This window comes from Motacilla alba, chromosome 9 (genome assembly GCF_015832195.1).
Source record: "Motacilla alba alba isolate MOTALB_02 chromosome 9, Motacilla_alba_V1.0_pri, whole genome shotgun sequence".
Lineage (NCBI taxonomy): Eukaryota > Metazoa > Chordata > Aves > Passeriformes > Motacillidae > Motacilla > Motacilla alba.
In genome coordinates, this window is record NC_052024.1 from 5,934,975 (window position 1) to 5,950,744 (window position 15,770).

General features: G+C 42.6%; 1 protein-coding gene across 4 annotated transcripts in view; it reads right to left on the reverse strand.

Annotated features, from left to right (window-relative positions):
* The window catches only part of ARMC8 (armadillo repeat containing 8), a 60,223-nt gene that overhangs the window by 12,054 nt on the left and 32,399 nt on the right, over positions 1–15,770 (reverse strand). For 3 of the 4 annotated variants that reach the window (XM_038146409.1, XM_038146407.1, XM_038146410.1), the window contains 9 exons: positions 13,373–13,432; positions 12,111–12,191; positions 10,736–10,811; positions 10,560–10,650; positions 7,122–7,182; positions 4,288–4,488; positions 1,931–2,026; positions 454–536; positions 122–203 (listed from right to left, as the gene is read on the reverse strand). In XM_038146409.1, coding sequence (XP_038002337.1) covers positions 122–203; positions 454–536; positions 1,931–2,026; positions 4,288–4,488; positions 7,122–7,182; positions 10,560–10,650; positions 10,736–10,811; positions 12,111–12,191; positions 13,373–13,432 — 831 coding nt within the window. The remainder of the gene's footprint in view (positions 1–121; positions 204–453; positions 537–1,930; positions 2,027–4,287; positions 4,489–7,121; positions 7,183–10,559; positions 10,651–10,735; positions 10,812–12,110; positions 12,192–13,372; positions 13,433–15,770) is intronic. The other variant, XM_038146408.1, reaches the window with a different exon arrangement.

The window sequence follows — 15,770 nt, forward strand, 5'->3', positions numbered from 1 at the left end:
TGATTTCTTGGTAATTTGTATCATGATTCCACAGCAAGGCATGCCAACTGAACAGACACCCTCTGCTCCTTGAATGGACCAGAACACTCCAGGCACTGAGACCTGACTGCTCCTCACTTACCTTCATTAAAGGCTTCCATACAGCATGATCCTGAAAACTTGTCCTGAGCTGCTGGACAGAACGGGACAAACTGTGCAAACATCTGGAACGGAAGAGAAATCTTCCCTGTGAGACATGCACACCCCATGGGCACTGCTGTACACACCCTGCTGCTCCACAAGGATCACTGAGCAAGGGAACAGCCAAGAGAAAACCCTGCACCAGCCCAGGATAACTGCCCCTCTCCCCCAGGAGGCTCCCAACAGCAGAACTGAGCTCAGGGCAGCTGTCAGTCAGTCAGCAGCAGCTCTCCCAGCGCAGCCCAGGCTCTGCACAGACGAGGACAGGCTCACCTGACTGCAGCCAAGCGCACCTTGATGCTGGACTCGGACAGGCCGTTAACGATACGGTCCATCATGTTCTCAGTCTCAATGATCTGGGCCAAAGAACTCGGGTCAGTGCACAGCTCAACAGCATTCAGGGCTTGCTGGGGTTTTGGCTGCAGCATTTTCAATGTTACATATAACAACTGCAGCTAAAACCAGCACGCCACACTCTCTTGCCAGATTAAGTGGGAAGTTTTGTGTAGCTACAGACAATTAGGAAATAAAAAAACCTATATTCCATGTTTCACCATGGCTTTTAATCATCAAGCAACAAGAGGGTGATTTTTATATATAAGTATCCATCTCTCTATCTATATATACACATACATATATATATACATATACATGAATTACCCTTAAAGTCACATTAAAACAAAAGTGAGCATGTGTGAGTGCACACAACATATACAAACTACAGCTCAGAGATAGGTTGTAGAGCTGTGCGGACAAAAAATATCCAGCAGCTCACCTGCCATATTTAGACAAGCCCAGCACAAACACTTAAGACCAGCATAAAAGGGAGTTAATACCCAGATGAATGATGGATTTTTGCATAATAAATCAACTTTGGCATGTACATACCCACTGCTTATTAAAAGCTATGTAAAAGGAGGATCTTCACTATTAACTAAGCAACAAAAGAGGAGTTTATGGTGTTGAGTTCTGGAGATCCTGAGTGGTTCCCCACTGATAAATCCTCTTGAGGTTATCTTTTCACCCTGTGTTTACCTGCCCCCTTCCTTCTGCTTTTCCCCTTTAACCAGCAAATAAACTCAGAAAACATTCCTATCTTTTGCACTTGCTACATGACACTGCAAATCCATGACAAATTTTTAAAAAAATGCTCCTTCTAATTATTCATTTATTAAGTTCCCTCCACTTTCCACACATTAATTTTTAAGTATGTGAGTGGCCCAAACAACCAATCTCTTTGCTGTAATGTTTGAATCACCAACTGCTTTGTTATGACAGTGCAAGGCCTTGGTCATTTGAGAATCGGGAAACAAATTCTGACTTTGTTTTCCAATATGAGCAGACTTTCCAGGTTTGTTTTTTTTTAACACTTGTCATGTAACGGAATAAATGAGAACAAAGGTGTATTATCTCTCTCAGAATACAAATCTCAGAAATTTCTTCTATGCCACAACAATATTCCTTATGAGTAGCCAAGTACCAAAAATGCTGAAAGACAACTCCTTGTGCAAGTCTAGTCCATCACTGTGAAGGTGCTCACACAGCTAAACTTTACTTTTGTTACACTCTGATAGCAAGACATTAATTTTTGCTCCAACTCCACGCAACCTGAAAATTTATATTAATGGAGGAGAGAGGTCTCATTTCAACCTATTTACATCATAATGGGGAAACCCCTGGGAGGGTGGGAACTGCTGCCTTCCAGTGGCCCTGTGGCTGAGCAGCGGCCCAGCGGGCTCCCCGGGCTCACCTTTTTGCGGATGTCCTCGTCGTTAGCCCCCAGCGAGGCGTAGAGCTTGAAGGCGGCCTGGCGCAGCTCGTGGGCGTGCTTCAGGTCGTGGTCCAGCTGGGAAACACAGCACAGCACCAGGCTCAGCCACCAAAGCAGCTGCAGTGTGAGATTCTCATTTGTTCTACACTGGTGTTTACCCACTCTGTCTGCCACCCCAGGGGCGGCCAGAAGCAAAAAGTGCTGCTCCCTGAGCTCATGTCCACATTTACCAACTAAATGCAATAACCAGAGTTAAGAATATGGTTCATTTCTCTGCTGAGTTACAGAGAAGACAACTTTGTGTTCAATTTGAGGCCAAAACAAGGTTAGGACTCTATCAATACCATATTCAGGTAAATGGTATTCTTATCTCCCAACAGACACTAACAGGAACTAGCCAGAAAGAGTGAAAAATCTGGGAGAGAATCAAGACAAATTTTATCAAGAGAACTGAAGCAAAACCAGGAGCCAAAGTTGGTCTCTAAATCTCAGGCCATGCTAAGGAGGGTGAGGTTGGATATCAGGAAAAGGTTATTCCCCCAGAGGGTGCTGGGCACTGCCCAGGCTCCCCAGGGAATGGGCACAGCCCCAAGGCTGCCAGAGCTCCAGGAGCTTTTGGACAACACTCTCAGGGATGCACAGGGTGGGATTGTTGGGATGTCTGTGCATGGCCAGGAGCTGGACTGGATGATGCTTGGGGTCTCTTCCAGCTCAGGATATTCTGTGATTTTATCATAATTAATGGGAGCAGCATCATTAAAGGCATGATAAAATAGTGGTGTTTGAGGCTGACCCTGCTTGGAACAGCAAAGTTGGGCTCTCAGATCTCCTCATGTTCTCTTCTGAGAATAATTCTGTGACTCTGAATATCCTCAAAGCTCTGTACCAAAGTGTTCTACAAAACAATGCAATCTTCAAAGTCTACACAAAATGCCAGGAAAATGACAGTATAAGGTAGTAAAGTGCTGAAATAAAAGAAATGTCAAAAATTAAGCTCTATGAGTAATTCTCTCCAGTGCAGCTATATTGGAGCAGAAGTATTAAAATATTATGTTATAAATATTTTAATATTATGTTATAAATATTTTAAGCAGACAAGTTCTCTGTTTGGCAGATTCCTCACTCGCTCCTCACGTAGTTTTACCTTACAGGGTGCAGTTCCAAGCACTCTGTTCAAAGCCAGTACCCTGGATTCCCAGCTGGCTGCTTCTGCAGACTTACTGCACACTCAGAGCACTGTCATAATATTTAGAATTGCCTCACTCACTTTTGGAACCTGATCATATTTTTGATGCTACAGCCAACATCCATTACTCCTCAATAAGCTGCTAAACTTCTTTTTGCTCAGTTTTTTATACTGTAACTGATTTTTTTTTATGTTTCATTTGCATTTTCACAGAGCATTCAAGAGGCTCTTTATGCAAAATTAACCCCATCCTATAAGGGTCAGGGAAATGAACCTGTCTCTTGGGCCAGTTTCAGGAAAAAAGCAAAGCTCTGTAATGTATTTTTTTGGGTTCTTTCTAATAATCAGTCTCATTAAGACTCCAAGGTACATCTGGTCTCTGTTTATCCAACGTCTTGCAAGTGCAGATAACTCATAATATGAAACAGTGCACGACATCCACATGTTTTTGTGCTTAAACACAACAGAACCACCTCTGAATTTCAGATTTTCCACAAACCTGACCTAAGAATTGAAAACAAATCTCTCTTCACATGGACTATTATGAAGCTGAAATGCACTAGCTCCTGAAGGCAAGATGTTTAAACTTAGAGGATGGGAAGACCAGATATACACATTTTAGTGTGGTTAATGAAGTCTCCTAACAGCAGTGACTGAGCCTTGGAGAGTACAAACATCAAGAACCAAGTCCTGCTGCACCTCTGGTCACCTTTCAATTAAGGACCTCAGGCACCAGGCTGAGCCAGCAGCTCTCTGGCCACAGACTTTTTTAGAAAAATCTTGGGAAGCTGTGTAGAAGCTGTGGGAAACTTAGAGGAAAAGAATTCAAACCATTATTATCTCTCTTTCTGTAACCATTGTTTATAGATATGGCTCTCTAGAGTGTGTTATTGATAACCACCAATAGTGTGAGAAGTTTTCACTTTGAGACCAATCAGGTCTTAGGTCCACCACCGTTTCTCTAAGAACTGTCAATTTGTAATAATAAAGTGTCTTTCATGCCTTCTGGATCATAGAGTCAATGCTAATTATCATCCAGCTGGGGCCTGCTACCACACCAGGTTTAAGCAAAATTAAAAAGGCCCATCCTGAGCTGGTTTATTTTTGGTTTTGCCCATTTCTCCAAGCTCAAGGCGGGTCAGGAACGCACCCTCTTGATGTCGGTGATGGCGCTGACGGAGCTGGGGTACTTGAAGTAGTCTGCCAGCATGACGATGAGGTGGTCGGTGATGCTGGCCGTCCTCTGCAGCTCCACGTCTGTCTCGATCAGGTAGGCCAGGGTCTCTGCCCCCTCCACCCGCTCCTCCAGCAGTCTGTCCTTACTGCACATTCGAACCAAGCATGGCAGAGTCTGCAGAGATTTTAAAAAGGGAGTTTTTAGTGCAGCTACATTGATAAAGAAACGCCAAAGAAATGAAACAACTGTCCTACAGCAACAGTCTTTAGATAAGAACTTTCACACATACACATTTCAGTGGATTCAAAGACTCCACACAGAAGAATTGTTCAGGCATTGCTGAGTGTACAATCAGCTACTTTCACACAACCTCTCACACAGCCAAAATCATGCAATGTTTGGAAGTAAACACAGACAAAGTTAGACAAAGCCTTGTAAAAAATTTTAAAAATCCCCTCAGAAGTTGGTATTTTCACACACTTGTTCTTGCTACACACCAGAACCAAAAGTACCCAAGCTGCCCTCAAGTAGTTGACCCCTCCTGCCCTTCTGTGAACCAGGATTAACTAAGGACAATGCAGTCAGAAATAATCTCAGGGTTTCTTTCCCACACACTGGCTGCCTGGAGCAGAGGGCAAGGGAGGAATACTCCTCAGCAAGCAGCATATTTGATCAATCAGAAAAGAAGCTAACCTGGAATCCAGGTCCATTCTGCCTTCCCTGACATCCCCCCTACCTTGGTTACACCCACACAACACTTTCGTTACACCTTCTCTACTGAAACAGAAAAACCAATCAAGCCTTTCTTTACCTGAAGCTCAGTGAAAAGTACTTAACTCTGGACAGGCCAATTCTCCAAGAGCTGGGACTCTGCTCCCTCAACCTTCCCAAATATGAAAATGGATAAGGAATAACACCAAGGTTTGTGCTTGTACAACAACACCAAGGTAAACAGAATAACTCTAGTAAATGTTGCTCAGAGTTATGTTTTGGGGACCTGAAGTAACATCTACCCATTGACTGTTCAAATGATTAAATAGATAAATACCTTATCTCCTTTGCACAGGAAACAGGACTTGCCTACATATTTTAGAAAGCTAGATGCCACCTCAAAGATTATCACTGAGGTGGTGAATCTTGCAGCAAAATTACATTCATGCAGAGTGAGAAAGAAAAGTAGAATTCCATGTCTAAATCACAAATTAATTATTTCCAAGGTCAAATGGCCTGAAATGAAATGAGCTATTTCTTGGAACTCAAGGGCTGGGCATTGTTAAGTCACCAGCTGCATGCACCCAAGAAACACAGATCTCATGTTTTTCAACACTAAGCAATTCCATCTGCTTAAAAACAGAAGCAAGAATCCTGACAGACACATTTTAACTGTTCCATTGGACCTGCAGGTCAGTACAGTGCAATTAATGCACAGGAGTAGGGGGCTGTGTAGGGGTGTAAGATGGAAAGCCACAATGCACACCTGGCCAGCAGATAAAAGTTTGGAAACGGACTGGAAAGATGGAATATCTAGTTTCCATGGTATATCTGGGTTATCTGGACAGTTTCATTATTAGGATTCCAGAGAAATTATTTCCCTTCCCATCAAATCCATTCTTTATCAGCCTTCCCTGCCTTCTCAAAGGATTTTATTTTTTCCCCATGTTGCAGGCCAACCCACTACTCAAACTGAGCAATGAAAGTAAATTAAAACCATTTTGGAAACACACTTTCTTGACTGGCCCCCAAATGCAGAACGTTTGCTAGCAAAGGGTCAATAATTCCTGAATGCCAAAGGGGCCATCACTTCAGTTCAGCAGAGGTTAAAGGATTTGGGGCTGGATTAAGCACAGGGGCACTGTGTTATCTTGCAAGTATGAGTTCCTGGAGGAGGAATCACTGGGGTGGTTTGAACAAGGCAAAGGTTCTGTGCCTTCCTTCTCCCCTCACTCTTTTGCCTACTCTCAAGTACTACAACACATTTAATTCCACAGCCTCAAACACGGATTTGTGCTGAAGCAGCTTCCACAAGGAAAAAATGCTGCTTTTGCCGTGAGCTGGCCCAAGCACATCCCTTTGCAAAGGTTTGAAAGGATGGTGGTTTTCCACAGGGCCCACGTGGCCCGGCACGTGCAGCTCCACCTCCCAACAGTGACCTGCCACTGCCAGCAGGCCCTGCTCCCTGTCCCAGGGCAGAACAGCTCTGGAACACACACATCCTGACCAGGGCGCAGCACAACATGGGGGATTTATGAAGGGAAGACTTTTCCAAAGAAGAAAGAGGTTTGCAGGAGAGATGGGTCGGGAGAATGGAATTGTTGCCCCCAGTTTTCAGGGTTTGTAGGGAGAAAGGAGAGCAGAGAATTGGAGTGTCAATTTGGAACAAAGCTAAGGAGGAGGATGAGGGAGAACGATGCAGCTTGGCTTCCTCAGCTGTGCAGTGCCAGGTGCCTGTGCAGAACAGATGCCAATATGCACACTGGAATGAACAGTACATTGCACTTTCTTGCACAAAAAGACAGGAGGGGCAGGCCTTTGTCTCAGCCAACATGTAGGTTTTTTATCTATCGTTACTCGAAAAAAAGGGAAACCAGGGAACTGGTTTTTTTAAATTAAAAAAAATCAGGAGAACTTGGTGCTTTGCAATCTTTAGTGTACCAGATTTTCTGCTACCTTTTATATGAGAAAATAAAACCAGGACAAACCTGCATGAGAAAACCTTTTGAAGAGAGAACTGTTTAAGCAGCTGTCGTGGCTAGCACAAAAAGAATTATTCTGTATTTACAAGGTGGTTGAAGCAGGACACAGCTCACCTTCAGAACGATGCAGGGATCGTCCGTCCGTATTGCTCCAGCTCTGCACATGGAAGTAAGGCTGCAACAACACAACAAGACACACTCACCCACCATGGCTTTGGTGCACTTCAGCTACTGCACAACATCTGTCCTAATGAAATATCCTCCTGTGTTTGATTTAAATACATCAGAGCTTACTAGGCCTGGGCACACAAACTCCTCCAGGTGCCCTTTCTGGCAGGTTTGCAGTGCAGGACCCCTGGCTGGAGCACTGCTCAATACACACAGCACACAGTGGCCACAAAGGGTCCCACCACCACCCTACCTGAGCCCCACACCCAAAAGGAACAACCTGCACTAAGCAAAGGTGCAACACACGCAGACCCTCCTGTAAGTACCTGCCCCTGGGTGTGCAGCCATCAGCACAGGAACACAGCCTGACAGCTCAGGCACAGACACCCAGGCCCTGCCCCAGCCCACGAGAGGTGGAATTGCTCTGCTGCCTGTCCACAGGCAGGGCTTTACACTCTGCAGAAGCCAGCACAACCTCACTAACAATGAACCCAGCCAAGGCTCTGACACTGCACCAAGCCAGCATTTGTTCTCTATTAAACAACAGCTCTCAGTGGATATGACACCCACAAGGTCTCACCAGCACACATCAGACAAATTCCAAGTTCTTTGTTAATGTATTTGTAAAGTGCCCCACGCTACCAAAAATGCAAAATAGTTCAACCACCAAAAGAAGTGTTTTACTTTGAAGTAGTTTCCATTTTACCTGCTCTGCTACAAGGCAGTGGAATGGAGCTGGAGGGGAACTGCTGTGCACCAGTATCTCTTCTTTTAGCTTCTGAACTAACCATTGGAGCTGGGTTTTATCACGTCACAGTGGAGGTTAAAGAATGTAACTGCATTCCAGTAAAGGTAACTTAAAACGAACATGTCTGGACCCTCAGTTGGGCAGGCTGAAGTTGTACACAGGGTCAATCAGAACTGCTCAGCTAAGGAAGAGCAATGTGCTCATATAAGCATGGTGCGTTTCACCACATCCCTGAGCTCCTTCCAAGGGCCCAGAATGAGTTTCTTCACCTCTTAGAGGCAACAACACTGATCCTCATTCTGAATACGGCCACAGCTAAAAATCCCACAATCAGAACTCTCTGAATATATTATTTCTCAGAAAGTAAGACATAAGACTTGAGTGTTAGCACAGATATCATCTGCTAAACTTTTACTGCTCAAGCCTTGCAGCTGACAGCAGGAAACTCTTTTTCACACCTGCACAGTCAGAAGGAAAGCACCCATCCTGCAGCTGCCATTCAGTCTGGTGAGACCCTATTTGCCAGGCAAAGTAGCTCTATTTCAGCAATGAAAGAAAGTAATTTTTGACTTCAGGTAACATAGGCTTGGCTTAGCTGGAAGCAATTCTGGTGATTTTAGCAGGAAAGGTTACTGCTCCATTTGTAGCTGCAGAGCACTCTCCCAAGGGGCATCTTGCTCTTCCCTCTGTCCCAACACTGCTGCTCAAGGGAAGGATCTCTGCTCCATTTCAATCAAGAGGTATTACCTTGAGTCTTCCAAGTCTACATCAATTGTTGAGGAAAAAGAAAGGCAACTTCTTGAAGTAGTCTTGTATGTGAGTCCAGATTCAAATAAAAATTAAAAAGAAGATTCAAAAGGAAAAAAAACCCTTCTAGATCTGCATTCCAAAGAGTCTAATGACAAATCAGAGGAACTGCAGATTAACTGACTGAAACTGGCAAGGTAGAGGTGAAATCTAATTTACAAGCAGAAAAAAACCATGATCTGTGACAATTTCACCTACTACTCTCATTAGGAAAAAGGAAGAGAGAGTCTGACTTGGAGGCAATCAGGTAGGGGATGGACCTACAGAAGAAAACCCAGCAGGGCTTTGCAAACTCCAGGACTGCTGTAGACCTGAGAGCCCTAAGAAGGATGAGTGCCTGTAGACTAACTGGGAGAAACCCAATCTGAAATTCAACATACTGGCTTGTCTGCCATTTCCCTGCAATTTTCTTTTGCTGCTTTTCCCCACATCACTTTCTTTCATGCTTTCAAAGGTCCAGATGAGCCAAAGTACTGCAAAGCAACAGCAAAAGATGGGTACCCAGTTCCTTCAATCAGATCAGCAAAGAACACCAGTAGACCTGGGAATGTCCATCTCAGAACAATCCTTCTAACTCCAGCCTGTCTTTATGAATTGTCAACTGCTTTATATCTTGAGATTAGTAAAAAAATTACTTTTAAGTATGTCATTCTCTATGGCATTTTCTGATTTCTCAAAGAAACACATAAATCCATCAGAACTGAGACAGCTACAGTGCAATTAATTCAACTTGCCTTCTTCACTGAGAATTGCCCAACAAGACCAGTAAAACCAGACTGCTTGGGCCAATTGTGGTTGGAATAGAGGCTAGGAAGTCCCAAGACATACCACCTACATGGAGTGGGATTACCCAAGAACCCCCCTCGTACACATGCACATCACTGAAACTGCTTTCATGAATGAGCTAGGGCATCACAACCTGGCAGCATGAGCAGAGAGTCACAGATCCTACCTACCCTACCTGTTCCTCATCCACAATCAAGAGACTTGTACTGACACAAGTGGCTGTGAAATTGATTGGTGAACTCGGAGAACTCACTACTCCTTGTCAAAAAAGCCATCAAAAACTAAAAGAATAATCAAGCAACACATCAGCAACCAAACTCCTGAGTTAAACTTAATTTTAGTAGTTTATACCAATGGGTGATTTTATCTCTTTAACTCCCTGGAGTGATTTATTTAATTGCTATCAACATAAGAAAAGGAAAATGGTCCTAAAGGGTGTCAATCCCAGCTTATGGAGTGAGCATAACCAGGGTGCTGCTATTACAGAACTGGGTCACATCTTGTCACTGGGTAGGAAGTCATTATGGATCTGAACATAAATGTGCCCACACCAGCAGGGAAAGCTGAAGTACAAAATTAATTAAGAACATTAATTCTGCTGTATGAGCTCATGAAGCCTGAAGAGTAATCTGTTTTATTTAAAACAGTTGGGTAGAGGGACTAACTCTGCTCTCCCATTATCTTGGTGCAGTCTCCAACACAGCACAGCCACCAAGGATGATAGTTCAGGACTGTGCTCTGCCTGTTCAAAGCAAAACTTATAAAATCCAAGGTACATGTGAAAACCCATATGGCTGAACACACATTCCTCATAAAGCTGCTGCCCTGCAGTATTTTTCCCTGCTTGCATACATCAAAGAGTGAGGGTTAAGTTATAAAATGGGGTGAGAGTCACTTGTTCAAGGATTCAGATAATGCAAACAGTATCTTTAATTATTCCTAAGATTTTACATCCCATCTTACTTTGGAACAAGGAAGAAGGGAGCAGTTGAAGAGTAAGGATTAAACTCCCTGCTATTTCCCCAGTTCCTGAAGACAATTACCATTTGGCTGACGTGAGCTGCATTTCAATGGGCTTGTCCCTTTGTAACATCTTCACAAAAATCTGTGGTAACAATTCTCCATCAACAGACACTGCAAAGAGAGAGAGCTCCAAGTCATTCTCATTCAGCCAGGCAGAAAGTGAGTGTCAAACCAGCAGCAGCAGCACTGCACTCACCATTGACCAGAGTCATGGATACCTGGGGGTTCTCAAAGGCTAGAACTGAGAAGCATTTCAATGCCTGCATTCGGACCTGTGTAAAAACATAATAATATGAAATATCAACTCTGACTGCAAAGCAAAACTGGGCTATACTGCTGGATAGGCTTGTAGAAAACAATGCCGTATAATCAACAAAAAAATTGAGATGAACAATCATGGCAGATGGAAACATCTAACTCACACCCAGACTTCTGTCATCTCCCTGTTGGCACTATCCTTCTGTAGGGTATGTTGTAAACTCTGAAGAAAACCAGCAAGGTTAAAACTTGAAATCTAAACAGGAAATATTGGTCTTATTTGTAATGCCTCACAATTTGTGTAAAAAACAACAGAAGAATAGAAGAATACTATATAACAATGGTACTTTTACTTTTCAGGACTCATAAGTATATTAGAGAACCAGAAATATGTACCCTTGAGATTTCTATTTCAAATCCTTTGAAGGTGGGCTTAATAAAATTACTAAAGAGAACCATCCAACTGCAGTGATTCCAAACTAATCTTAGAACAAATGTACACCATAAGTTTTACTGCCATTCCACAGCCTCAGGTACCACCTGGATGAAAAGGATGGGCAAATTTCTTCATCTTGGCTCCTCCTTTTCCAGTCCAAAGTTTTGATTTAATCAATGTTTCATGGCTGCCTAGTTCCTGAAATCTTTATAACTTCTTTTTTGCCACAGAGAAGATCAACCATTATCACCTTCCCAGATCACAGAACCTAGATTAGTTCAGGTATTAGTCTTTCACTTGCCCTTATACAGCTGTACACGTTTAAACTGTGCTCTTCTCTTCACAAGAGGAAGGACTGAGAAGGAACTGACCCTCCTGGCCACCAAGTTACAGACAGAGCGTGATGTCCTCTGAGGTGATGGTCCAGGATGGACTTCCAAAACACAACAGAGAAGGGAGCAGAGACTCAGGAATTCAGGGAGCACAACACACAGGCAGCTGGTGGCCTCCACACATTGCACAACCATTTATTTTTACAGGTAGTTCTTACTGTTTAGGACAGACCACACTTGCTTCTCTTCAGCTTTACTTCTTATTCACATTTATTGTTCAACAAATCAGACCACTTGGGTTGCCAAGTGCCTGCTCCTCTTTGGAGCAAAGCTAGGCAGCCCTGTTTTCATTACTGCTGCTTCAACTTTCCAGCACAATAGCTCTGGTTGTGACAGAATATGGCAAGTAAAAGCAACTGTTATCCTACAAATACACATCATACCTGTTTATAGCTTTGGTTCACAGGCACAGACATGGTTTTTATAATTTCCATTTGAATTCCTTTCATAAACACATGTTTAACAGAGTAGTTGCAATGTCTTACTTTGTAGGAGGTGGAGACCAACAGATGTGCAATGTTCTGAACAGCTCCATGGTTAAATAAGATTGTCTGGTGATCTGGACCCTTCAAAGGAAACACAACACAGGGTTTGTAAGACAACATGCAAGAGATTTCCACTGTCTGCAATTTATTGTTAAATATTTAAGATACATTTCCTAACATTTACTTTGTAATCAGCTGGCATAACAATTTTATTTTTTTATATATAAACAACTTCAACTTATATTTTCGTAGCATTTGTTCGTTTATGGTAATCATTTCCACTCTCCCCTTCAATAGGCAATGACTTTAGCTCTCACAAAGGAAGAAACATGGATAGAGAACTTCTGTTTCTACTCTTCCTACTGGAAGCAATTGAAAGCTCCTGATTTCCTCTACAAATCATAAAAGATCACCAGTCACTAATGTCTTCCTCACTGTTCATATTAATCATTTTCAACAATTCTAACTGCAAAAGGGAAGGAATTTCTTCTAAAACTGGTTCCAAACAGAGTGACTGTGCTTTGAGACGAAATTGACATTTCCTCCAATTATTTATTATTTATTATTTAAGTTTCAAGCATGTTTAGCCATAAATCTGGCCAGCCACCACCTATTATTCAAGACCTAAACTGGTAATGGCTGGTATGTCAGTATTTTTTCCAAAATAGAGCTTGGAATTAAACACAAATACTAAATTTTGCAGGAGAAAGGTCTAAGAACTTCTGTAGCATGACAAGGCTTGATCAGGTTGAAAAAACAACAAGAAATCTCAATACCTGCAGCCCTCAGCAGTCTCTTGCCAAAGCTGGTCTGTGACTTGCAAACCTCTCTTTAAAAGTAGGTTCATAGCTCTGGTCATCTCTGCATTAAGCACAGGCTATGCACATTTAAATTCAGCTTACAGGCTGCCACAGCATTTCTCATCCCACTGTGCATTTCCTTGACTAATCTGCAAGTGAAGAAAGTCTCTTCACTCCTTAATCTCTTGCTCAAACCTGGCTGAGTCAATGGCACCTCTTACACCCTGGTAGACATCAGTGACACACTAGCTTCAAATCTGAGATACAACTGAAATCAGATTTCTCTCACAGTCAAAAGAACATTTTTAGAGTATCTCTTACCTCTAAGAAAAAAGCATTAAATTACTTTCAGATGTAACATATCTGGTGCTTTAAGAGATGCTTCAGCTGCTACTGCCACCAAGAGCTTTCTACCAAAAAATGCAATTAAAACAGCATGGTTGAAGGAGGAAAACCACTTACATTGGCACACAGAAGTGGCTGAGGCAATGAGTTAAAGCCGCAGCTATGCCAGTGTTGGAGCTGAAGAACAGATATTGAAATATGTGAAAAAAATGAGTGAGTTTAAAGTAGAAGAAATCATACTGCCCTAGATTTAGTAATTCCCAAGTATTAGTGACTCCTCCATGGGATGCAGGTGACAGATTCTGTGCAAGCAGGACAGATGCCTGTACAGAGGTGACACCTGGGTGTATCTGAGTTGCACAACTGGAAATATTTAATCTGTGCACGCTGTGTTTGCACCAACCAGCACAAGCAGGGAAGCACTAAAGAGGGACAGCTGCAAACATAAAGGTGAAAACCTGACAATATGATGAAGCATTCCCAAGCAGTTCAGGCCCCAGTTTAACAGCAGGGCTGCCTGGTTTTGTTCCACCTTGGGTACAGTGACAGCGTTCCACTCCTCTGACAGTGACCTTGTTCTCCAAATATGAATGACTGACATATTTCAGGAATAGACATCGCTTCTTGCACAATTTTCCATCACGAAATGCCAATTTTCAAGGAAACATTAGGGTAGCACAATGTAACAACTCATTCCACAACGACAAGCAGGTACCTAAGTGCCTTTGTCCCTTGGGGCAGGGATCCAGCAGCAGCCTAAGGTCACCCAACAGAAGGAGGCCTGGAGAAAGCTGCCTTGACTACAAGCTTTATCCTTCCTAAAATAATAAATTCTACCTGCTCACACTACTTGCTCTGAAAACAAATGAACGGAGACAGAGAGACTCTCAGAAAGTTAATTTTGACTTGCACTTTCACATCCCAGGTATATCAGTCTGATTTCAGTTTTACTTATTTGCTCCTATGTTGATAGAATCCTGGCTCTGCACGTTAAGAACTGCATCTGTTCCCCTGTAAATCAACACTTCCCTTGCTCAGCATGGCTCTTCTCCAGGGCAATGCTCCCCTGCCATTGATTTTAACTCTAAACATGCAGGGAGAAGCAGCAAAAGAGAGCAGCAAAAGCAGAAACCAGCAGCAATATGCTAGGAACCCAAATGATGGATTTCCTAGCTCGGGAGAACTGGTCTGAGCTTTTCCAGGGAAACGGAAGAGGGCAAGGCAGAAACCTGAGAACAAAAACAAAAATGCTGGAAAGGCAGAGAAAGAAATGGCTACACCAGATGTGAACTGAGAACAGTGCAGGGACAAGGAGGGCAGGAGCTGTGCTAAGTCACTGTTAGTTCAATTAATACATCTACTAAGATGAGGAAAAAGAAATAAAAGCACCAATGCCTCCTAGAATTTATGCTAAGCTTTACCTAAATACAAAGGTTTATTTATTGCTCCAAGGAAAAAAGTAAGAAAGGTTCTGTCTCTCAGGGCCTTTTGGAGGAAGATGGAGTCTTCATTTAAAATGCAGTGAATACTGAAACTTTCAGTATATATATTTTTGTTTTGAATTATAAGAATGTACTTTGCCTATTCATTGAAGTGAGAAAATCCCCTGCAAATGTGTCTTCATTGTATGAGGTGCATTTTATTCTGTCTGAAAATACAATCATTGACGTTATAAACCTGAAACCCCAAAACTAAACAAAACAGAAGGAAGGGGACATTTCAAATTTTTGCTGAACAGCTGCGTTTTCCTGGACAAGAGAATGAGTTGTTGATCAATTTAACATTTGTGATGATCTGTTGACTCAACCTCAAATATTTTTCTTTGTTATGCAGCTGTTTATTCTGCAAATGCAACCATTTCCTCACACTCATACCCATTACCCTGAATTCTTGTGCAGCCTGGATTCTCTCTGTTTACACAGCCAACAATTGCTTTCCAAAAATCTGATTTTTTCCAGACATTCACTCTAAAATGAGAAAGATTTGGGGTTGGAGGAGGCACTCAAAATGGAATGGTGAGTTCAGAAGACCTTCCTCACTTGTGAAGTGACTGTGCATTTGCACTGTAAACAACATTCCAGGAATGCAAGCCACCAGGAATTGCTGGAGCTGCAAGATTGGGAAAAAGATGACTATAACTGTTTTCTGTTCTCTCCCAGCCAACAGAGTTTAAATTCCCAGAGCCAACTCCTGATCGTATAAACTGACTCCTCTACCATCCCATAATTAGTCCTGGGTTATTTTTCTTGTAGGCCAACATGGCCTGATTTTTCACCTGCTCAAGCTCTTCAGCCTGTTAAGGAGACTTTCAAAGGCCACTTAAACAGGAGGTGCCTCACTGCTTCATTTTTGTTCCTCAAATACCAAATTTTTTTTCCACTATTAGGTATAGATGTGAACTTCCTTGGTCCAGTCTAGGATTTTGTCTTCATCTTTTCTTTAAACAGTTCTCTAAATATTAGCAGAGTTCTATCTTTGTATCCCACTAAATGGACAGTTTTCAGTCCTCAGCTTC